General features: G+C 42.0%; 1 protein-coding gene across 4 annotated transcripts in view; it reads left to right on the forward strand.

The window, feature by feature from the left end:
• The window catches only part of LOC121869176 (collagen alpha-1(V) chain-like), a 63240-nt gene that overhangs the window by 23572 nt on the left and 15557 nt on the right, over positions 1 to 24111 (forward strand). For all 4 annotated transcript variants that reach the window (XM_042370394.1, XM_042370395.1, XM_042370396.1 and 1 more), the window contains exons 2-12: positions 16002 to 16169; positions 16503 to 16710; positions 18404 to 18566; positions 19093 to 19308; positions 19764 to 19934; positions 20369 to 20554; positions 21004 to 21139; positions 21607 to 21731; positions 22111 to 22308; positions 22815 to 22931; positions 23768 to 23956. In XM_042370394.1, coding sequence (XP_042226328.1) covers positions 16002 to 16169; positions 16503 to 16710; positions 18404 to 18566; positions 19093 to 19308; positions 19764 to 19934; positions 20369 to 20554; positions 21004 to 21139; positions 21607 to 21731; positions 22111 to 22308; positions 22815 to 22931; positions 23768 to 23956 — 1877 coding nt within the window. The remainder of the gene's footprint in view (positions 1 to 16001; positions 16170 to 16502; positions 16711 to 18403; positions 18567 to 19092; positions 19309 to 19763; positions 19935 to 20368; positions 20555 to 21003; positions 21140 to 21606; positions 21732 to 22110; positions 22309 to 22814; positions 22932 to 23767; positions 23957 to 24111) is intronic.

Consider the following 24111-nt stretch of genomic DNA (forward strand, 5'->3'; position numbering starts at 1 on the left):
AGGGCTATAACACGGCTAGAGAGGGCCATGACACAGCTAGAGAGGGCCATGACACAGGTAGAGAGGGCCATAACACAGCTAGAGAGGGCCATGACACAGCTAGAGAGGGCCATTTCTCTCTCATTCTCCCTAAAAATTATCATTCTCTCTCTCTCTCTATCTCTCTTTCTCTCTCTCTCTCTCTCTCTCTCTCTCTGACTATCAACATCCTCTTTCTCTGACATCGATCATTCACTTCTTCCTCTTCCTTCCTCGTTCGTTAATTACTGAAGGTTTAATGTAATATTCACTGCTTATCTGGACGAGGAGGGGTGTGTGTGTGTGTGTGTGTGTGTGTGTGTGTCAGGTTAGGTTAGTTTTTCTCCCTCGATCTATAAGTTTATATGGGAGTCTCTTGGTTAAATTATATAAGGTTCAATGCAAAAAATCCGACTTTTAACCGTCCTGTGTGGCTGAGAAAACTAAACAGAATTTAGACTCGAGCATTCATGTGTATATACAGTATTTAAATAACTAAACTGAACAAAGTAGAAACAATGCAGGCTTAGGGTTCACTTGACACTCAGCTGTTGTGGTGGTCGGTGGTGAAGACGTCTCAAGTCTAGACACGCCAACACCCCCTGAGGAGGTGAGGAAGGGAACACAACCTCCAACATGAGACACTGTGAGCGCAAGAACACTACGAGGTCATCACGGAGAACATGAACAGCTGAAAACGAGACTGACGCATACCAGATCAAATGTTGGGAGACACGTCAGTTAACACGTCAACGAATAACAGAAAATTCGTGATAACTGCAGCAGAGAGGAATGGGGTGAATGTAAAACGAAGTAGAGAGATATTATAGCCACATCAGTCACTATTCATAACCATAAAACGAGTATTAGATCCATAAATTTACAGGTTTAACTTTTAATATAAATGATATATAATGCTTGGGGCAAGGATTCTGTTCCTTCCTTCCCCCCTCGCTTCTCCAACACGTCCCCTTTCACCAGCACCTCCCCTTTCTCCAGCACCTCCCCTTTCTCCAGCACCTCCCCCCCTTTCTCCAGCACCTCTCCCCTTCCCCAACACTTCTCCCCTTCTCCAACACCTCTTCCTCTCAACACTTTTCTCAGTATCAATACCATCACATTCCTCTCCCTCACTAACCTAACCCAACCCAACCTAACCTAACCTAACCATAACCTAACTCTTGTCCGTTCTGAGTTCTGACACCAAAACACAGAGGTGCTCTACGAAAGGAGAGAGAGAGAGAGAGAGAGAGAGAGAGAGAGAGAGAGAGAGAGAGAGGAGAGAGATCACTCTTGAAAGACAAACAGGGAACCAACACCTGTTCCCCCACCTCGCTCCCGCTCTCACGACCCTGGCAGATATCTCTCTCTCTCTCTCTCTCTCTCTCTCTCTCTCGCTAATCCACCATCATCCGATTCTTCATCGAGTCATAATTTATTTTTTTTATTTTATTTTTTTACATTTGATTCCTTTCGTCTTGCGGATCAACTGTGATCAGAATGGAAATGTTAAATTATGATTATTTTTTATTAGAATTGTATTATTATTATCATTATTTATATTACTACTACTACTACTACTACTACTACTACTACTATCCTCATTGTTAATATCACCCTTGATTTAGTATGTGAAGCCCCGAGTAAATAGATATACAAAGAACTCCCTTGGATTTGAGCACTGGATACCATCTAGAAATACGATTGAATGTCTGTCTGTCTGTCTGTCTGTGTGAGTCTAAAATGAACACATCCCGAATGGCGTCAATATCATACTGAAACTCTACGGTGATTACTTATCATCGTTTAAAAGGACCACAAAATATATTGACGTTCGTGGATCATGTGACTTTGAATCCGACTTACTAGACAAAAACCCTCAGCCTTAAAGGGACAGACGAGTTGTGAGTCTAGTGTTGGTTTAATGGATGCTACACACACACAGACACAGACACACACACAGACACACACACACACACACACACCCACACCTCCCTCCTCCCGAGACAGTAAACAACTCCCTGCCCCCGAGTCAGTAAACAAGAGAGAGAGAGAGAGAGAGAGAGAGAGAGAGAGTGAGTACCCTACGTCAACACACCCACTAAGAACTCTCCTGCTCGTGTGATCATCCCAGGTCTCTAAGCGTGTCCCTCCTGCTGCCTCGTCGGCCCAGAGCACTAAAGAATCTTCCCCCGAAATGGTTCAAGGTGATTGGATATTTACGTCATCACACAGAGACCAGATTCATAAAGAAATTCATACGTGTTTTTTCTTCTCTTTTATCTGGAGTAAGTGAGAGAATTTTACACAGTGACTAGAGAATGTTTGGTTAGGTTTGGTTAGGTTTGGTTAGGTTTGGTTAGGTTTGGTTTGGTTAGGTTAGGTTAAAGTAGTTTTCATTGATAGATATTATGTACTGTACGAGTATACATCTTATCTATATCACTTTCCCCCTTCCTGCAAATTTTCCTTCCCCCTCTTCCTTCCTGCTCCTTCCTCTTCCCCTTTCTCTCCTTCCTACTCCTTCCTCTTCCCCCTTCTCCTTTCCCCCCTCTCCTCAGTCTCCCTCTCCCTCCCACGCCCCCTGCCACCAGTATTCCTCCTTCTACTCCTCCCCCTTACCCCCCCTCCCCTCCCTCCACCAGCTATAAACCACTCTTCAGTTGTTTCCTCCACCGGATGTCGCCCACACCACTCCCTCCGCCCTCCCTCCCTCTCACACTAACTTCCCTCCTCCTCCTTTCCTCACTCACATACCTCCTCCCTCCTCACCACCTCCCTCCCTCTCCCCCTCACATCTTCCCTCTCTCACTCCATTTTTTCTCAGGCTTTCTCTCCTCTCACTTCCTCCCCATACACTCTCACTCACTTCCTCCCCCATACTCTCCCTCCCTCTCACTCTCCCCATGCTCTCCTCCGTCTCACTTCCTCCCCATACTCTCTCCCTCCTCTCACTTCTCCCCATGCTCTCCCTCCTCTCACTTCCTCCCCATACCTCCCTCCCTCTCACTTTCTCCCCATGCTCTCCTCCTCACCTCCTCCCCCATACCTCCCTCCTCTCACTTCCTCCCCCATCCCTCCTCCCTCTCACTTTCTCCCCCATGCTCTCCCTCCCTCTCACTTCCTCCCCCATACTCTCCCTCCCTCTCACTTCCTCCCCCTTACTCTCCCTCACTTCCTCATTTCTCTATCTTTCTTTCTCACTTTCTAATACTTTCACAATAACAAAATCATAATCTTGATCGTGTAAATAATTGTCTCTCTTAGTAACTTTAAATCCGAATGTAAACTTCTAATTCTAATAAGTGAAATAATTCTGAATATCCTAATTCTAATAATAATAATAATCTTAATTCAAATTGTAATACTAATTTTAACACAAATTCTAATAATATTACAGGAATTCTAATTCAAATAATTCTAATTCTAAATATTTATTGTTACAACTACACACGAAACTTTAGTGAAGTTAAGTGAAAAACATTTAATTATTCCTGTTAAGCCTTAGTAATGTCCCTGACTGATCAACGCTTGAGCGGGTCCATAACATGTACACTTGAGCGGGTCCATAACATGTACACTTGAGTGGGTCCATAACATGTACGCTTGAGTGGGTCCATAACATGTACACTTGAGTGGGTCCATAACATGTACGCTTGAGTGGGTCCATAACATGTACGCTTGAGTGGGTCCATAACATGTACGCTTGAGTGGGTCCATAACATGTACGGTTGAGTGGGTTTTTACATGTACTATATGGAACTTTAACGCTTGAGTGAAGACGTTGACGCTACGCTTGAATAAGTGCATTAAACTCGCAGCTGAAGGAATAAAATTATCTTAAGCTTGAGTGAACATGGGAAAGATTACGCTTGAGTGAATGACTAAAACGTGGATTAAGTATTATGTTTTGAGTGAGAGTTTTGAGTAATCCTGATCTTGTCGTGTTTGCTAATATTTCTTCCATACTGTATTTGTCTGTCTGTCTGTCTGTCTGTCTGTCTGTCTGTCTGTACGTACATGTATCGTCGTTTTTACCTGTAATTGTGTTTATACCTGTACTTCATTACGCCCCTGTATTCCTAGATGTATCGTTCTTGCATCGTTACCTGTACCCGTAATTACCTGAAATTGCTGTACCGTTACCTGTTTTTGTAATCACATTTGTACCTGTATCCTTACTTGTTCTTGTACCCGCAAATATTCTTGTATCTGTATTTTTTTTTTTAATTGTTTCTCTCGATTTTAAGTCAATAATATTAAGGTAAATCTATTTTCAACTTCTTCAGTATACACAATGTTCACTCGTGTCAACATGGTCTCAGTATGTATGTATGTACGTATGTATGTATGTACGTATGTATGTATGTATGTATGTATGTATGTATGTATGTATGTATGTTGTATGTGTGGATTTTAAACAAGAGAATAAACTTTTTATATGACAAGTGAGTCTCGGGAAGGGTCACTGACATGTAAACAAAGATATCTGAGGGAGCCTACAAGCCTAAACCATTAATGACGAATAACAAGATGAGGACAACGAACTTATATGAACTTAACCAAAACTGACGTAATTTAACTTAACCTTACTTAACTTAACCAAATCTAACTTTTAACCTGTCTTAACTTGAGGAGGTCAAATACAGAACACTGAGAGAGAGAGGGAGGCCGTTCAATCTGTTACATAACCTTGTTGGTCTTCTTCGGTTTCGCCATTGAACAGTTGTGAACAATGTGAACGTACAAAGAGGAAAGACGAAAGTGAAGAATTAAGACCAGAGTGTATCATGTGTGTCAGCTGTGTCCATGAACATAATATTAGGGTTAAAGGAAAGACTCAGTGGTTATGGAAACACCAGCTGCTATACTATATTCAGCGACCAAAAGATGGAATGGATAACACTCGTTTGTTGTGGTGATGATTGAATTATTGTTTGGAATCTGTGTAACATAAGTTTTTTTTTTTCCTTTATGGATATAGAATTGATTCTTCTCTTTTGTTAATTTCTCTATCATCAACAAGAGAACGTGGATTTCAAGTTTTATAATCCTCTCATTGTTTACGTATTTTTGTTCTCTTGTCAGCCACTATAAGAATTCATCATCATTATTTTCCGCTTTCGTCCCTTTTTCTGCTTAACCATCCCTTCCAACACCCTTCACTTCGCCCCCACCCTAACTCCTCCACCATCACCCCTCCCACCCTAACTACTCCACCATCACCCCTCCCACCCTAACTCCTCCACCCTAACTCCTCCACCATCACCTCTCCCTCGTCTCAGCCTCCCTCCCACACCCTGGGTCGGGCCGCACGTGCACCTCTGAATCATGGCCAAACTTACCAGACATCCTCCAGTGCCACAGTCCCCTTGTTATCCTTGTGTCTCTTCCCACGTTCTTCTTCTCCCTGTCATCACATCACGTCTTCTGCAGGGCGTCTAGAAAAAACGAGAAGGAAGGTTTAAGAGGACAGAGTGGAGCTGAATCTTACGTATTTGGAGGTTTTGGCTGAGGGGTAGTTCAGCTGGCTTACTACAGGATGTCCAGAGGAGAGAACTTGTGTTTTAGGAGACATGCAGGATGTACCAGATCCTACGTGAGGGTGTGGCTTAGAGCTTGGAGGTCATGTGGTTAGTGGATGTGATCATGAGCTGCCTCCTGTAGGGCGTGTTAAAGGAAACACAACAGGGTCGACCATTCGTATATAAAGGGGAAGCTGGTACATCAGTGTGTGGGTTGAAGACTATACAAACACGAGACACATCGAGGCCATCACACTACAGTTACTTCCCTGACACTCACGTTCAGAACCACATTCCGAGACTCACAGGGTCGTGAAACTTATACGGGGCTTAAAGTGAAGTGAATCTGATGATGGCAAGGCATTAAGAGACATGAGATTATACATGACACAAACCACAACATATCTTCTTTGATTCCCACCGAAGGTTTTGTTTATAACTACTGAACTTATTGCGTTGATCACCTAGGAAAATCCATGAATAGTAATTACCTCAAATATAGCCACAATAATAACCACATGTTCAACAAGTTCACTGACTACGTGTGTTTTCATCTGGACCCCTGAGAGCGCCCTCCCACAACCCGACGCCCTCGCTGTAACATGACAAGTGTGTTGACAAATATAGCCGCAACGAGATGGTATCTTACTGGATACCATAGAGGATTTAGTTTTGATAATCATGGTATCCCTGGAGGTCAATAGTTGAAGGGCCAGGGGCTTTAGGACTGGGAGGAGGAGGAGGAGGAGGTAACAAGAGGGCGTGACAGACTGGAGGTGTCCAAGACGCAGCTGCTCCATCATCAACTGCTTCATTGTCTCCCGCCTGTTGCTGTTGTTCTCTGCTTGTATCTCCAGCTGTCTCCCTGCTTGTATCTCTAGCTGTCTCCCTGTCTCCCTGCTTGTATCTCTAGCTGTCTCCCTGTCTCTGCTTGTATCTCTAGCTGTCTCCCTGTCTCTGCTTGCATCTCTAGCTGTCTCTCTGCTTGTATCTCTAACTGTCTTCCTGTCTCCCTGCTTGTATCTCTAACTGTCTTCCTGTCTCCCTGCTTGTATCTCTAACTGTCTTCCTGTCTCTCTCTCTCTCACTCCGGATGCGTCACTAGCTGTTTCTCTGTCTCTCTGGTGTGTCTGTGTCTGATTATCTCTCTCGGCTGTTTCTCAGGCTGTAGTTCTCTTCTTCATTCTGCACTATCTCCTCTCTCTCATTCTCCCCATCTCGTCTCCTTGTTGTTCTCCTCCATTACTCTCTCTCTCTCTCTCTCTCTCTCTTCCATTCTTGCGACCTCTTTATTCTCTTTCATAAATCTCCATCTTTTATTTTCTACTACTTTGCAATTATTAATGATGATGATGATGATGATGATGATAACAATGATAATACCGATAATGACAATAATGACTACGATAATAACGAGAAAAAAATGATTTAGATGACTTAACGACATAATAGTGAAGATTGAAGAATTTGAGGTAGCCAAAGAAAGGGAAATAAGAGAGAAACAGATAATAAATATAGAAGATACTCCAAGAAGATGATGATGAAGAATGATGAAAACAATCATGGATAATGACCTTAACCTTATTACGTCACTTTAGGGTCAAGGGCGATAATAATGTGGAGAAGAAGAAGAAGAAGAAGAGAGAAGGAAGAAGAAGAAGAGAGAAGGAAGAAGAAGAAGAGAGAAGGAAGAAGAAGAAGAGAGAAGGAAGAAGAAGAAGAGAGAAGGAAGAAGAAGAAGAAGAAGGAGAAGAAGAAGAAGAAGAAGAAGAGAGAAGGAAGAAGAAGAAGAAGAGAGAAGGAAGAAGAAGAAGAAGAAGAGAGAAGGAAGAAGAAGAAGGAGAAGAAGAAGGAGAAGAAGAAGAAGAGAAAAGGAAGAAGAAGAAGAAGGAGAAGAAGGAGAAGAAGGAGAAGAAGAAGAAGGAGAAGAAGAAGAGAGAAGGAAGAAGAAGAAGAGAGAAGGAAGAAGAAGAAGAGAGAAGGAAGCAGAAGAAGAAGAAGAAGGAGAAGAAGAAGAAGAAGAAGAGAGAAGGAAGAAGAAGAGAGAAGGAAGAAGAAGAAGACTCATTATCCTCTTTTCAGTTACCAGAATATTTTTAACCTTTGCGAAAGATGATTTATACTACAACCCTTTGAGACAGACAGACAGACAGACATAACAAGAGGAACAAGACAGACAGACAGACATAACAAGAGGAACAAGACAGACAGACACAGACAGACATAACAAGAGGAACAAGACAGACATAGTTGAGACATGAGGTAGGAGGTTCTAGTCTAGCCAATGCGTCTCTTCCATCTTCCACCTTCTCCTACTCAAGGGGTTAAATCATAGTACTCAAGAGGTTACATCACAGTACTCAAGGGGTTAAATCACAGTAGTCAAGGGGTTAAATCATAGTACTCAAGAGGTTACATCACAGTACTCAAGGGGTTAAATCACAGTAGTCAAGGGGTTAAATCACAGTACTCAAGGGGTTAAATCACAGTAGTCAAGGGGTTAAATCACAGTACTCAAGGGGTTAAATCACAGTACTCAAGGGGTTAAATCACAGTACTCAAGGGGTTAAATCACAGTACTCAAGGGGTTAAATCACAGTACTCAAGGGGTTAAATCACAGTACTCAAGGGGTTAAATCACAGTACTCAAGGGGTTAAATCACAGTACTCAAGGGGTTAAATCACAGTACTCAAGGGGTTAAATCACAGTTACATGGTGGTGTTCGTGTGTGCTAGTGTTACTGTTTTGTAATATCTCCTACCAGGAATTACACCTGTATCTGTATTTCTACCTGTACCCGTACCCGTACCTGTACCCGTACCCGTACCTGTACCCGTACCTGGACCTGTACCTGGACCTGTACCTGTACCTGTACCTACATCTGTACCTACACCATACAGGTATTATTACAGACTTACGTTAGCATGGTAATAACTTTTAAGTCCTCGTATTTGTAACTGATTCCTGTACCTTTGTTGTTGTTTCTTATTTAAGTGATCAGATAAATTGGTAGGGAGGAGGAGGAGGAGGGGTAGGGAGGAGTCGAGGAGGAGGAGGAGTCGAGGAGGAGTGAAGGAGTGGTGGAGGGGGTGGGGCAGCCGTCCAAGCCACAGACCTCGACACTTGAGACACAACAAGAGACAGATTTCCTGAGGGTGAATCTTAAGTAGCGGATGAGACCAAGACTTGAGTCAACACGGTCATGGTGGTGCTAGCCAATGAGAGGTCGTGTTTCAGAATGGTTGTGGTTCGGCAGCCAATGATGAGCTTTGTATCAATGTGGTATATGTTGACAGCCAATGAGAGGTGCAGTCAATAACAGATTGCGTGTCAATGTGTTTGTTTTCAGCCAATGGTAGCTCTTATTTCAAGGTCATCATGATGCTAGCCAATGATAGCTCCTGGCAATTGCTGTGGTGGCCAATGGTAGGATTTATTTCAAAGTTGTCATGCTGTCAACCAACCAACCAACCACTCGCCACGCCTCAGACGGTTCATAGTTTTCCCACCAGGCGTCTAAGAAAGTTTATTGAGCACCCCTCTGTATCATGTCCAAGGTAAAAGTAAGAAGAATTAAAAGTGACCAATAGGGAAGCAGAAGGGATTCATGAAAGCTTTGTTACATGATGAATGGACGAGTGTGTCTGAGGGGCCGTCTGTCGTGTTAGTAAGTTAGGTGAAGTGAAGCCAGGATAATTGTGGTAAGCTCCTAATAATGTCAAGTGCCAAGGCTATCTCTAGGAGGAGGTGATGTCTGTCAGGTGATGGTGATGGCTGGAGAGGGGGAGGAAGGGGTCCTGTAGGAGGAGGAGGTATCACGACATGCTCGGATATAGTGAGGGCGTGGGGGGATGGGGGAGGGGTATAAGAGTTAGGAACGCAGTCAGGTTCATGTTGACCTATACTCAACGCTCCTCCGTCCCCTTGACCACGGTGCCATCCTAACGAGGTCAATTCCCTCCTTTTCTGAGATGTGACAGAAAAAACATATATTTATACAGTTATTCATAATAATAATATATATATAATGGTTGCCCCACGTGTAGCGAGGATGGCCCGCCCAAGGGCCACCTAGGCGTGAATTTGTTTAAGGTGTAGAAGCTGTCGCCAACACAACAATCACACCCTGAGTTAACGAGCTGCATGACCCAGTGTTTAAGGTGTAGAAGCTGTCGCCAACACAACAATCACACCCTGAGTTAACGAGCTGCATGACCCAGTGTTTAAGGTGTAGAAGCTGTCGCCAACACAACAATCACACCCTGAGTTAACGAATTGCATGACCCAGTTTCAAGGAATAGTTCGAGAAGACCGGACAACTCGCCAACTACACTGGCTAACCATTACCCGGAACACGATTAACATCCTGGTCCCCAATTACTGCTGGGTAGACAGAGGGAAATGGCGTAAAAAAACTTATCCATAGTTTCACGTTGCCCGGGGATTGTACCCGGGTCCGCTCGCCTGCAAGGCAAGCATGCTGACCATTACACTACAGGTCGCCATACATATAACCATGAATCCGATTGATGGTATGGGAGATTTCAATTTTTTTTAGTGTTTTGTGATAGATGGAGGAAGAAGCTTAGTGGTAGTAGTGAGGTAGTAAGTGGTGGTAGTGGTGGTGGGAGAGCACTGTGAATCACATTAGACACAGTCACAAAAACAAACCAACTCATCCCCTGGGGGCTGATCTATTGAGCAGTCTCCCCTTCCCCTCCTGTCTACCCCTCCCCCCTTCCCTACCCCTCTCCCTATTCTCTCACAGTGTTGTGGTTCCTCCTTGTCCCAGTCAATAGACCATGGAAGGAATTCATGGAACGGTCTCAAGAGAGAGAGAGAGAGAGATTCTGTTTTCCTTGAGCGTGTATTGATATCAAGGAGAAATAATGATCTTTTGTCCTCGTGTTGAAAAGATATCAGTAGGTCGCCCCGATTCATATCTTATTTAAAAATATTACCACAAATATGTTTAGTTATATATTATAAATACCAGTAACTCTGGTGTGTGTGTGTGTGTGTGTGTGTACGTGTGTGTGTGTGTGTGTGTGTGTGAGTGTGTGTGTGTGTGTTGTCTAGTTTACAAACGTCAAAGTAACCTCACAGAGCGAGAGGAAAATATCGTTCAATTGAGTGTATCATGAGAATCCCTTAACTAATCTATTGTTTCACTGTTAATTCTTCTTGGTCCCTCTCCCTCTATTCCACTTTCGTAGTATTATCCGTTAACTCTTGTCTCTCTTGTTTCGCTTACGCCAACAGCTGTTTTCACTAAGCTATGATGTCAGAAATTTAATTGTTTCTGGAAAAAACATGTTTGCGTTTAGTCAAGAGATGATGTAACCAAATAAAAGAGGTTGTTTTGGGAGCTAAAATTGCTAGAAAATCAGTTGTTTGTTTTCATAACGCAGCTGTTCTGGGGGAGGGTCACTGCAGGCTTCGTAACCTTCCTATTTCATTATACTCTAAGTTAATCTCATAGGTAAAAAATTTAATCCGATTTTTATCTAAATACTAAGAAAATTTCAAGTACAATGCAAAATTATCCATTAATAGTTGTTAGAGAAAGAATTATATGAAAAAAAGAAGAAAAAAAATTCAACCAACATGAAAAATGTCCCACTGGAGGGTTGGCACCGCTGAGTAACGTGACCCCCTCATGTGTCAAGACGTAAACAAGGAACTGGGTCTCTATGGACCAGATTTTTAGGGCCACGTCAAGCAAATTAACTCCGCGTCTAACACAGACTCAAGTGGCCACGTTTGTTTTGTTAATATTACTTATCTTTAACTCGACAATATTTAACTACCTCGAGAGATAGAAAAACATTATTTTATGATGTTATAAAACGTAAAAAATAAAAAATAAAATATAAAACATGTCTATTGTCTTACGTTTTCTTATAGGTTTATTGGTTATACTTCCGGCTGTCAGAGATGATTTTAATTATTGGTCTCGTATCTGTCTTTATTTTGCAAAGTACAAAAAAATAAAAAAAAACAGAAGAACGTGGATATCTTCGCTTAGAACATTGTTCATAGTGGTGATGTAAAAGAACATGTGTGTCGTGAGGTATGAAAAAACTTTGGTGTTGTAAAAATGTCAAGTTCACTTGAGCACTGTTTGTTCTTATCCCAGGACAGTTTTATTAAAGGAAAGCACGCGATAGTGGAGAGAGAGAGAGAGAGAGAGAGAGAGAGAGAGAGAGAGAGAGAGAGAGAGAGCACTGTGGGGGCGGTGAGAAATCCTTTAAGACGAAGGGTCAAAGAATATCTTCCTCGGTGAGACACAAGCTGAGGGACACATTAGTCTGGTTAAGATGAGTGTCAGCAGGACCCATACAGTTACCAAATACTTGTACTGTGTTGGTAAGACTCGACTACTACATCAAACAAAGCTAAATATGATGTTACCATTTTACAAGGTTTATGTTAGTCGACATGTTTATGTAGGGTGGTGACTGTGATTACACTTTATCCTTCTGAAATAGTTAATATTAAAGTAACCAGTATGGAGCTTCTCTTAACATGTGCTCCTATCTTGGAAGCTGACAGATACGACACACTCATTACGTTATTTAATTACATTCATATAATTTAAAAGTGATTGAAGGAACCATTAATGATAATTCTAATCAAACTGTATACAGCCGGTGTGGAAGAATACATCTTTTTGCACTACTTTTCAGTTTATTTGGAACAGTTCAAAACTTGAAACTATAAAGTATTATTCGAATCAGTTTCATAAAAAAGAATATTATTGAAACAATCCTCGAGACGCACTTCATAACAGTTAGACTAAGTGTATCTGTATAGACGTTTTATAAGAATATGTAAGTCAATAGGGCATATATTAATGACACTGATAATATGTCAATATATACACGGTAACAGTATCGAAAACGGAATGCCGTACTGCTAGTAGACTGTTTGAGAGCTTCATGGGTTACCGCAAGACACCACTGTACCAGGTCCTTCAACTTGATGTTACTATGTTAACTACCTTGTTGGATTAAATATGTGGCACTGTTGGTTTTATGTGTGTGATTGACCTGGATAATTTAATATGACTAAGTATTGTGGTGATCTGTCCAAGAAATCTAATGGACTGTCGATTTATAATAAGATGGTGGCCAAGGTTATGAGGCAGTGGTTTAATGCCAAATATTGTCTGTATATTATGATTTTCCGTGGAGTAAAGTGCTAAAAGGGATACTACCATCAGTTGGGCTGACCGTTCACGCCCATCCAACTGGAAAAAATCAAAGCTTGTGAGTTTTAGTTGAATTCATAATTTGCATTGATCACGGTATCCTGTAGTGGTAAACCAACGAGTTAACATTACTTTTATCTTACAGTACAGTACAGTACAGTACAGTGCAGTACCTAGCAAGAGTAGCGCGGCTCTGTAGCCTGTTCAGAAAATGTATAAGAAAATGCAACTATTAAATGTGGGTTTTTTATAACTGGGGTAAAAGTAGTGTAAAGCATAAGACAAATAGCTAACCAGTTACTGAGAACTGGGACCCCTTTACCTACTGCTAGGTAGCGTGTGTTTTACTACTACTATAATAATAATACTATTGATAATAATAGTAAAAAATAACTTATAATTACCCGGCTTGGTCCGGGTGGGGGAGAGACTGTACCATTACTCATTCCCAGACACCATCACCTCCCTACTGAATTACAGCTTTGTCCTCATAAACGTGGACACACACACACACACACACCACTGTTATATATATCTCGTAATTTTTATTTGTTGATGCAATTGTGTAATTACCAATCTTCTTACACACTTAAGGACTTCAGTTGTTAAAGCTTCGTAATAACATTATAATAACAAATAATAATAATAATATATTTAAAGGTTTATGAAAATACACAGTAACCAAAACTCCAAATATACAAAGGCCAAGTGACAAGGAGGAGTCAGCCATTTAACAAAAGCTTTCAGCGTAGATAAAATATACCGAAGATGAAACAATGAACATACCTGTGTGTTGCTGTATGTGCAGGTATGTGTGTATACAAGAACGTGATTGTTTTTATGTATGTATCTGTCTACCTATCAAGGGAGGGGGGGGGTGTTAAGAAAGGATTCAGTTCCCTAAACCTTTTTGGACTCAGATATTGTTTTGTGTTTTTGTACTTTCCGTCCAAATTAAATTACTACGAGGGGTAAAAATATCCTTCGTCTGTTTCAAGAGGTAAACCAAATTAAATCTTTCTATCTACATAAAATTTTAATAAAATAAGTAAAGGAAAAAATTATGCCTTTGATGTTTTTTATATAGTTACTAGTTTTTATTAAAAGATTATAGCAAGAGAAAAAATGAGGATAGATTGGAAGAGAGGAAGAAATGAGGAAAGATAGAAGTGAGAGCAAAAAAGAAAAAAAAAGAAAGAATAGGAAAGAGGGAAAGAAGAAAAATATGAAGAAAGGGAAAGAACAAAGCAAATTAAAAGAAGTAAATCAAGAAGAAATATTTAAAAAAATCCCTCGGAGCTAAATTTATATTCCTGGGTCTGCTGGTAGCTCTTACGAAAGGCTTGGAAAATCCTTGTTGGCAGAAGCCTGAGAGCTAATGGCGGGATGGGAAGGGGAAAGAGGTGTAGATGGGAGGGAAGAGTTGAAATATGGGAAGGATAAATTAAGAGATGAAGAAAAGGCAAATGGGAAGGAAGGCAGAAGAGAGGAAGGCATGTATGGGAAGAGAGGGATGGGATAGGGAAGAGAGGGAAGAAATGGAAGAGAGAGGATGGAGGGAGGGAAGGGAAGGTGAGGGGGGAAACACACATACAGACACAACTGAACAAAGATTCCCTTTACTTGAGTTAACAGAAGAGTCAACGGTTAACGGGAGCAACAGGAGGGAGATGTTAAGGAGAAAAAACAGGTTAATCTGCCCTTAGAGCCCATCACTGGAGCCTAAAGCACGCCCCGGGGAAGCAGGCAACAACACCTTTTTTTCCCCAGTATTATCAACAAACTTAGTGACGTTGTAATTCATCCTGTATAAAAAAAATATGTAATTGCTGTCTGGGGATGTGAAAGAGTGTTGTTTACATTGTTTAGGTCATTACAAGATTGCCACCAGATGTTTGGAGGGTGGAGAGAGTGTAGGCGGAGCTATGTAAGGATAGAAGGAATGTAGGAGAGGGAGAGAAGAATAATAATCACTAGAAAGATAAAAACAGAAGAAAAATATCAATGTTTATGTTCTTGGTGTTGTTGTAAGGGGTAGTTTTGACTGTGAGCTGCGCGCGCATGACGTGTTGTAAGGAAGGGGGATAGAGCGTGTGTTCTCTTTGTATTGTAACTTGTAATGTCATCGTATGGACAGCATATTGTCCTCAATGCATTAGACACCTTCTGTTATGTTCCGTGGTGATGCAGTGCTGAGCCTAGCCTTCTAAGTCCCAGTATTTATACCTAGCACAGTGTATAGTATCAGTTGTTTACATTGTGGGATGCTTTCTGTATAACGCCTCCTGTTTGTTGTGTAAAGAACATGAGGTAATCAGTAAACTGCGCAAATATCATGTTTACTTTGTATGTCATGATTTCTAACACTGACTGAAATTTACTTCAGTAAAGTAGGCTTATCTCCAGCCTGCCTGAACTCAGTCTTTTTCTACAGCCAGCTGAAATTTTTGACAGGAAGGGGATATGAATCCTTAATGTCTTGCTCACGACGAGGCTCTGCCAATGTTGAGTGAAGTAGCTAATGATAATCGTTAATTATATGCAAAGCACTTAGTTGTCTCCTCCAAAAACAATCTAACCTTCACGGTGGTCAGCCTTGTTCTGATCGCCAAGCACGGCACGGCACGGCACGGCACGGACCTCGGTTACGGTAGAGTTACCCAGAAAACCCGCTGGGACTCGGTACCTCTGGACACGTATTGTCAGTTCAAATTTATAAGTTTATTGACAGACTCTGAGCTATTTGTAAAACAGTTACAATAAAATCTTAATTAATCTACAAAAAGCTAATTCAACTGAGTTGAAAGTAACTCTCGCATGCGAGTTAGCTCGTCTCGATCCGGGCAACAAACTGTCGTCCAAGTACTATACTGTACGTTCATCAGACCAATTAATAGTAGTAATAACCCGTCACCATTATTTATACACTTATATAAGTGAATTAAGGATTATATAAAATATATTGAGAAATCCGTAAATTATGCCTGACAAGAGCAATCAATAATGAATTACTACAGAAGCAAATATCAGCGTATACAAACACGCTATACAGCTACTGGGTTCAAATTGTCAATTAAAATATTCACAAGTCACAATATTCTAGTTGAAAATATACCCAAAAGATTTCCACGGTGTATTAGTCATGTTGTGAGAGTATAATTCAATGTTTGTGTGTAGTAGAGCCCATTGTTTGCTGTTTACATTGTGTTAACATGTTGAGTAACCTTTTTTGTTTACGTTACAGAGGGGGGCAGCCTGTTGGAGGTGGTGGGCATGGCGGGGCAGCCGCTGGGTGTAGTGGAGACGAGGGGGATGTGCGACAGCCGTCCCGGTGACCCAGGGGAACCTGACATGGCCTACAAGATCACCAAGCAAGCCGTCCTCACTGTTCCGACCGCCAACCTCTTTCCTGGTGAGTTTCTTTTCCATCATCACCAAGATCCAGCCTTATAAGAGTCACTAAAACGATCTTCCTCACTGTTAACACCTCGCCTGGTGAGTCTACACCTTGCCTGGTGAGACCATATCCAGAGGAAAGTAAATCCTTCAATTTACATGTCAAAGAAAATATCACCTTATCACCTTGTGCTGAACTTGATTAACTCATAAAAATCATTATTATTTTTTTATCTGTCGAAAACTCATACATTTTTAACACCTTACACCTGAAGAACTCATAAAACAACCACCCAGTGATGTGATACTCTCATAAACTCACTATGTCCTTCTCCATCAACCACACCAGTTGAATTCCCCGAAGACTTCAGTATCATGGTGACGCTCAGACCGAAACAGGGGTCGAGTTCGGTTCTCTTCGGACTGTACTCGGACTCGGGCGACGACCAGCTCCTGGTGGAAGTGGGCGACACCATCAAGCTCTTCTACCAGGACGCCCACGGTAACCCTGAAGACGGAAACACACTAGAATTCGGCGCAGCAATCAATGACGGAAAGTGAGTGAGATCCCCAACGGTGTGTTTTTGGAGCCTCAACTGTTTCCTTTTTTTTATTTATACGTCTTGGGAGAAGCGGGAGGAAGGGGGAAAAGGAAAACAAATATGTCAAGCTTTCTGTTCCTCAGTTAGACAGATGGACTGATAGATCGTTAAATGAATCAGTAAAAAAACAAATAGTGATGATATAGTTGTATACTTATATATAGGCAAATTTACATGTATCAGAAGATAGAGATAGATAAGTGTATAACAATTTATATATTTGGATAGATAGATAAAGATGGCACATAAGTGGAATCATCACTGTTATGTGACAAAGAAGACCAAGGTTCGTACCCAGGCCAGATACTACTCTCTTACACTGTGTGGCAGACAGTCCCGGGTGTCGTGGGCAGCTGTTGCTCTTGAACCATCAGACTCCCCGTTGTCCTGCTGCAGTCAGTCACACTCACCTCTCACTAGGGAGGTCAACCAACTTATTAACTCTTCAGCCTTGCTGCGCCGCACCTTCTGAGGCTCCCACTATACCAGAAGAGCTTGGCTTATCTTCTGCTGCTTCAAGTTTGGTGTCTCGTGACGCTAATTGGTTTTCATGTTGACCAAGAAGTTTTGCACTTAAGGTTATTTATATACATGGGTCTTTCCTTCAAATAATATTGAGAAGAAAATGATGCACTACTACTACTACTCTTTGTGGTCTCCGATCTCCACTTATAGCCATACCATCTCCACACATTTTATTACCTAACTATCCTAATACTAAAGCAACAGCCCTAGCTGAGTTAGTTAAGCTACAGATCCTTGTGACATTCGGTGACTTTTGCCTCCTAGTCAATGTCTGCGACTGTTGTTGGTTTAGAGGCCGAAGATCTTGTTCCTCTGAGACACAGCAGAGCAGATCTCAGCAAAGAGAATGATAGGCGACTTCTCAACCAGACCACGGCTAGGCTGCTGCTTCTGTTCTGATAACACCTCAGCCAGTCTGGCATAAAATCACTTTGTACTAGGTCCCTTCCCACCCGATGTTGTGAACACCAGAGTAGCAAAGTTGTCTTGGTCGATGTTCTGTATTCTCTGTGCTATGCTCTGTTCTTGTCGTTCTCGATTCTCTTGTGTCCAGCCTCTAGAGTCAGTTCATGGTGACATGTGGCTAAAGGGTCGAATATCCTGATATTAAAGAATCCACAAACACTGACATCCACATGAGTTACTACTATTAAAGTATATTCACACACACACACACACACACACACACTAAGTAGCATCGATCAGGTGTATTACTTTATTCCTCTAAGTCCTTTTCATTATCATCTGTTGCTCATCTATATAATGGCTGTCTCACTAGCCATGTTAACTTGTATATATCTGACATTACTGAGACTTTCCTGACACTACTGAAACTCTCCTGACACTACTGAGACTTTCCTGACACTGCTGAAACTCTCCTGACACTACTGAGTCTTTCCTGACACTACTGAGACTTTCCTGACACTACTGAGACTTTCCTGACACTGTTGAAGCTTAATCATCAGGTGAAATAGGCTAAGGTGCCTAATCATCAGGTTATAACGTGAACCACAACACGAACCCAAACTGCATTGCCTCTCGCCTTTTCGCTGTTGAGGATGCAGTAAGAGAACTGAACATTCACACTAATCGGGAACCCTCCTCTTCCTCTCCTCCCCGCCAGGTGGCATCGGGTAGGTTTGAGCGTGAAGGGCAACAGCGTGACACTCCTGGTAGACTGTCATACCACCACCAACCTCATCCTGCCTCGGAACTCCCCTTCACACATTTCCAACGCCGGTATCATCCTCCTCGGTCAACAGCTGCTTGAGGAGAAGTATTTCGACGTGAGTAGCATTCCTAAGCCTTCCCTTTCTTCTCTTTAATCTCGTTCTTCTATTTTTAAGGCCTTCCTCCGGTTCCTCCTCTACCAAGTCTTCCTCCTCTTGTTTGAGTCATCTTTGATCCTCCTTTTTTTCTTCTCCGTCCTCATCAACTCGAGTCCTACTTGAAGTGTAAAAGGTACAAGTTCCACCCGGTGTAACTTGTCTTCGTTTACTTCATTCTCTAATTCACTCTTCTAAGTCACTGTGTCATTGCATCTTCATCTTCCTTCCTTCCTTTCTTCTTCCACTTTACTCATTCAGCCAAGTTATCTCTTCAGTTATACGTTAATCCTCTCAATTTACTCTCTCGCATCCGTTCAATCTACCCAATTTACTTTCTATGTCTCATACGTTCATCCTACCCAATTTATTCTCTGTTTTATACGTTCATTCACTCAATTTATTCTGTACGTGTCCCAGTTAAACGTCCGCCTCACCCAATTTACTCTCCCTGTCTAATATACGTTCATCTTGGCTCCATCCACAGGGCGACATTCAGCAACTAGACATCGTGTCAGGACCCGAGGCGGCTTACGACCACTGTCAGATCTATATGCCCGATTGTGACCAAGAACTACCCGACCCGCTCCTGCTGGCCTCCTCTACCCAGCTCGAGTATGTCGGCGGCAGCGATGATGAGACAGTGTACTCCTCCAAAGTATCCGCCGAGAACTATACCTCCGTTGACAACTTTACCTCTACCGTGAGTATTTTGAAGCATCAGAACCACTCATTGTCGCGGGTTAATGACATAACTGAGCCTATGGGAGCCGATATGTTTTCACTGTTCTGTGGATCGAAAAATTCACTGTTCTAGGTCAGATAACTTCAGTGTCTTGTGTGCTGCTATTTTCACTCTCCATACAGGCCGATAAATTCACTACCAAACTGACAAATCATTACACAGTGACTGAGTGTAGCCGGGCAACCATCGTAAGCTTCTAACGATATCCCTATGCATTTCAATCATAATAATTAACGCAATTATTTTCACACTCTCCCTTTCCCTCTATAATTGCACTCACCCGCTGCACACGTAATGTTCAATGCGTTTAAAATCCTATTAAAAATATTTTCTTGCATGACAAAACAAATGTTAACTATAATTTACTAGGAAACAAAAAGGGTGAATAATTTTCTTCTGTTTTCTCACTGTAGGATTATGATGCGGCCGCTGCTGCTAGCTTTCTCCCATCTGGCGTCCTGCGAGGTTATCCAGGACCCCCAGGCCCACCAGGTTTTCCTGGTGATAAAGGTGACCCCGGCAGGAGCGGCATAGCGGGTACTAACGGCATCTCCGGTCCACCTGGTCACGTCTTCATGATCCCGGTGAGTGACAGGTGTAGGTACAACTACAGGTACAGAAACAGCTACAGATACAAGTACAAGTACAGATAAAAGTATAAGGTACAGATACAATTATAGATGGAAGTACAGGTGCAAGTACAGGTGCAAGTACAAGTGCACATACAACCATAAGTATAAATTTAAACACAGGTACAGTTGCAGGTAGTGATGCAAGTACTGATATATACACAAGTATATAGGACAACAAGCAGTACAAACCGATACGCTAGAATGTTTTATATTATTTATGAGTTTATATTGTTATAGATGTAAACATGTCTTCATATTGTTTAACTCTTATTATGATGACGGTGAACAAATTCTTGAAGTATTCCTTGATCAGTTCTTGGAGCACAATGTTTCGACAAGTCCTCCTCGTAAACGTAAAAATTGACCCCTTCTTCTTCCTCCTCCAGCTGAACCTGCAAGGCAACCAGAAGGGTCCAGACCAGATGCTGGAGCAGTTTCAACAGCAACTGTCCCAACACATGATGGCCATGCAGGGAGTGGCGGGTCCTAGGGGTCTGACCGGCCTCCCGGGACCCGAAGGACCTCAAGGAGAGCCTGGTATCAAGGGAGAACCTGGAGACATGGGAGAACCGGTGAGTGAGAGAGAGAGAGAGAGAGAGAGTTGTCAAATACACCCCCTTTTTATACACCTTTTCTCTTCCATCGCTACCTACTTTCTTTTCTTTTTCTTTTTCAAATTCTTTCCCTTTGTTTTCTATCTTTTATCTCTTCTTTTAAGTCATCCATTTCCTATCTCCCCTTCCTATTCACTTTTTTTATATTTCTTTCCTTCTCTCTCTCTCTTTCTCTCTTCTCAATTTTCCCTATTCACGTTTTTCTCCCCTTTCTTTCTCTTTCATTCTTCTCGTTACGCCTCCTATCCCAACCCCTCTTCTCTTCCTACAACCCTTTCCCTCTCATCACACCTCCCCCTTTCCTTTCTATTACTTCTATCCATTTCACATCCCCCCCTCTCTCAATCACTCCTAACCCACTCAAATCCCCTCCCCTCTAATCACCTCCCTCCCCTCTCACCCTATAGGGCCCGAGAGGTATGAGAGGGCAGCTTGGTCAGATGGGGGCAAGAGGTCGAAGGGGCCGTCCAGGAAGAGATGGAGAGCGCGGTCTGTCCGGTAGTCCTGGAGCCAAGGGCGACGTCGGGCTCAGAGGATTACCAGGTCAGTCTCTTTTGGTAACACTGTTTATATATTCTGATAAGACTGTGCATTTCTTCGTATTCTGGCAACACTTTCATATTTGTTTATTCTAGTAACATCATTATTTCCTCACTTTGGTAAGAAATTGTCTCTATTCTGGTACTAATGTTTTAAAATTATATACCAATGTTTATCACAAAATTCTAAAATTACATCAAGGATCTAGTTTCAAATGTTGGTAATATTGTTTTGACTCTTTCATTATAGTACGGTAATAATATTCTGGCAACGGTGTTATAATTTTCTCTGTTCTGGTATAACTTGTGGCGATTTTTTTATTGATGACAAAGTTTAGTTGGTTAGGCAGTCCGGTATACACACACACACACACACACACACACACAATTATCCCCCCCGACAGGTATCCAGGTAATTAGATCAGGTACATTTGTTTTCTTGGCTTCTGACCTAACCTGACCCCTACACAGGTATGCCCGGAGAGAAGGGTCATCGAGGAGTGATTGGCATTCCGGGAGAGTCAGGTCTTCCAGGTCACGACGGTATGCCAGGTGAACCCGGAGCTCCAGGTGTCCCCGGTCTACCTGGAGAGATGGTAGGTCATACAGTTTAAAGGTTATTATTATTATTATTATTATTATTATTATTATTATTATTATTATTATTATTATTATTATTATTATTCCTGCATAATATAATCTCTAAAATGTCTTTCAGTAACAAATGGATAGTTTTATAATATAGATAATTATAATGAAACTAAGTATTAATATTTCTTTTACTATTACTCTTTGGTTGATATAAGAGAATGAATATGATTGTTGTTTCTATATAAACAAGTCGTCCTCACTGAAGAGCAGCTAACTTTGCTGTTGGTGAATGTGGGCGGTGGCGTTCAGTGCCGGCCTTGTTTACCTAACGGTCAATAGGCTTATAGAACGTAAATTCACTAGTATGAAACACTCTTCCTTCAGGGTCCACGAGGATTCATCGGCCCTCGAGGTTTCCCTGGCCTCCCTGGACCTCCCGGCATCCCTGGCAGCGAGGGTTCCACCGGGCCCGAAGGTGATGCTGGGCCCCCTGGTCAACCTGGGCCCCCCGGCCAGTCTGGTCCCAACGGGCCTGTCGGTCCCCCGGGACCCCAAGGTCTGCTAGGTCCTCCTGGTCCATCAGTGAGTACCTCGTCTCAAGGGCGCCTCCCACCCTCCGGGGACTGAGCTGCGTCAGGTATCTCTATAAATACTAACGTCTCACTGTATGACTGACTGACTGAGAGAAAAGTTTTAACCTCTCACCACTGACGCAGGTCTAGGCCAGCGTTGTAACTCCTTTATTATCATAGTGAGTCAGTGCAGCGTCTAGCAGTCCTATTTAAGCTTTATCATCATCTGTATTTTGTCTCAGTTATTTGTCATCAGTTGTATTATGATTCCTTTCTTTATTCTATTCCTTATTAAGTTTATTTTCCTCACCTTCTATTATCCCAAGTTTATATATTTAATTCCTCAAGTTTGTTTTAGTTATTATATTTCCTCTTTACCTTCGTCTTTACGGAGTTTTTTGTAAATGTTTAGTTTTCGTCTTCATAAAATCAAATCAAGACCAATGTTATTCTAATGTGTTTGTTTAATGACGTCAGCACATCGTTCTCAGCACACCTTGTCCTCTTTGTTGACAGGGTCCCAGAGGTAAGCCCGGCCTACCTGGCCTTGTAGGGGCGGATGGTTTACCTGGCCACCCCGGCAACCCTGGATCCATGGGTTCTAAGGGTGACAAAGGCCCTATTGGATCCCAGGTACAGTATTACACCTGTACTTTGCATCTTATGTAACATTTAACACCTGTTTTAGTGTAATGCTTGACACTTGTGCTTCATGTATTTCGTAATATTTTATATTCGTATTTTTGTATAATGATTTAGCACGTCACATGTATTTTGTAGATCCACAGGTAACACATAACACCAGTCATTTGATCCACAGGTAACACATAACACCAGTCATTTGATCCACAGGTAACACATAACACCAGTCATTTGATCCACAGGTAACACATAACACCAGTCATTTGATCCACAGGTAACACATAACACCACTCATTTGATCCACAGGTAACACATAACACCAGTCATTTGATCCACAGGTAACACATAACACCAGTCATTTGATCCACAGGTAACACATAACACCAGTCATTTGATCCACAGGTAACACATAACACCAGTCATTTGATCCACAGGTAACACATAACACCAGTCATTTGATCCACAGGTAACACATAACACCAGTCATTTGATCCACAGGTAACACATAACACCACTCATTTGATCCACAGGTAACACATAACACCAGTCATTTGATCCACAGGTAACACATAACACCAGTCATTTGATCCACAGGTAACACATAACACCAGTCATTTGATCCACAGGTAACACATAACATCAGTCATTTGATCCACAGGTAACACATAACACCAGTCATTTGATCCACAGGTAACACATAACACCAGTCACATGATCCACAGGTAACACATAACACCTGTCACATGATCCAGGGGTAACACATAACACCTGTACAGTACATGGTGACCCAAATCTCTCACGGCCTCTTCAACAACTTCTTCCCTTAGGGTCGAATTGGGTTCCCGGGTCCTCGTGGAGTGAAGGGTGACCAGGGCAACAGAGGACTCCAGGGCGAGAAAGGGAACAAGGGAGAACACGGACCCGACGGACCTAAGGGAGATATGGGCATGAAGGGAGATCGAGGAGAGGTCGGCCCTGATGGTCAGATTGGCCTGGAGGGACCTGAAGGACCTAAGGTGAGGAAGGCCTTGAGGTTCAGGTTATTATTATATTTATAAGTATTATATTATACAAATAAACATATTAGTAAAATTTGAATATATAATGCCCAAGTTCCATTAATTTTATGTAAAGTTAGTATATTCTAATATATATTTTATATATCTTTTCT

The sequence above is a fragment of the Homarus americanus genome, unplaced genomic scaffold (genome assembly GCF_018991925.1).
Source record: "Homarus americanus isolate GMGI-L3 unplaced genomic scaffold, GMGI_Hamer_2.0 scaffold25467, whole genome shotgun sequence".
NCBI classification, from domain to species: Eukaryota; Metazoa; Arthropoda; class Malacostraca; order Decapoda; family Nephropidae; genus Homarus; species Homarus americanus.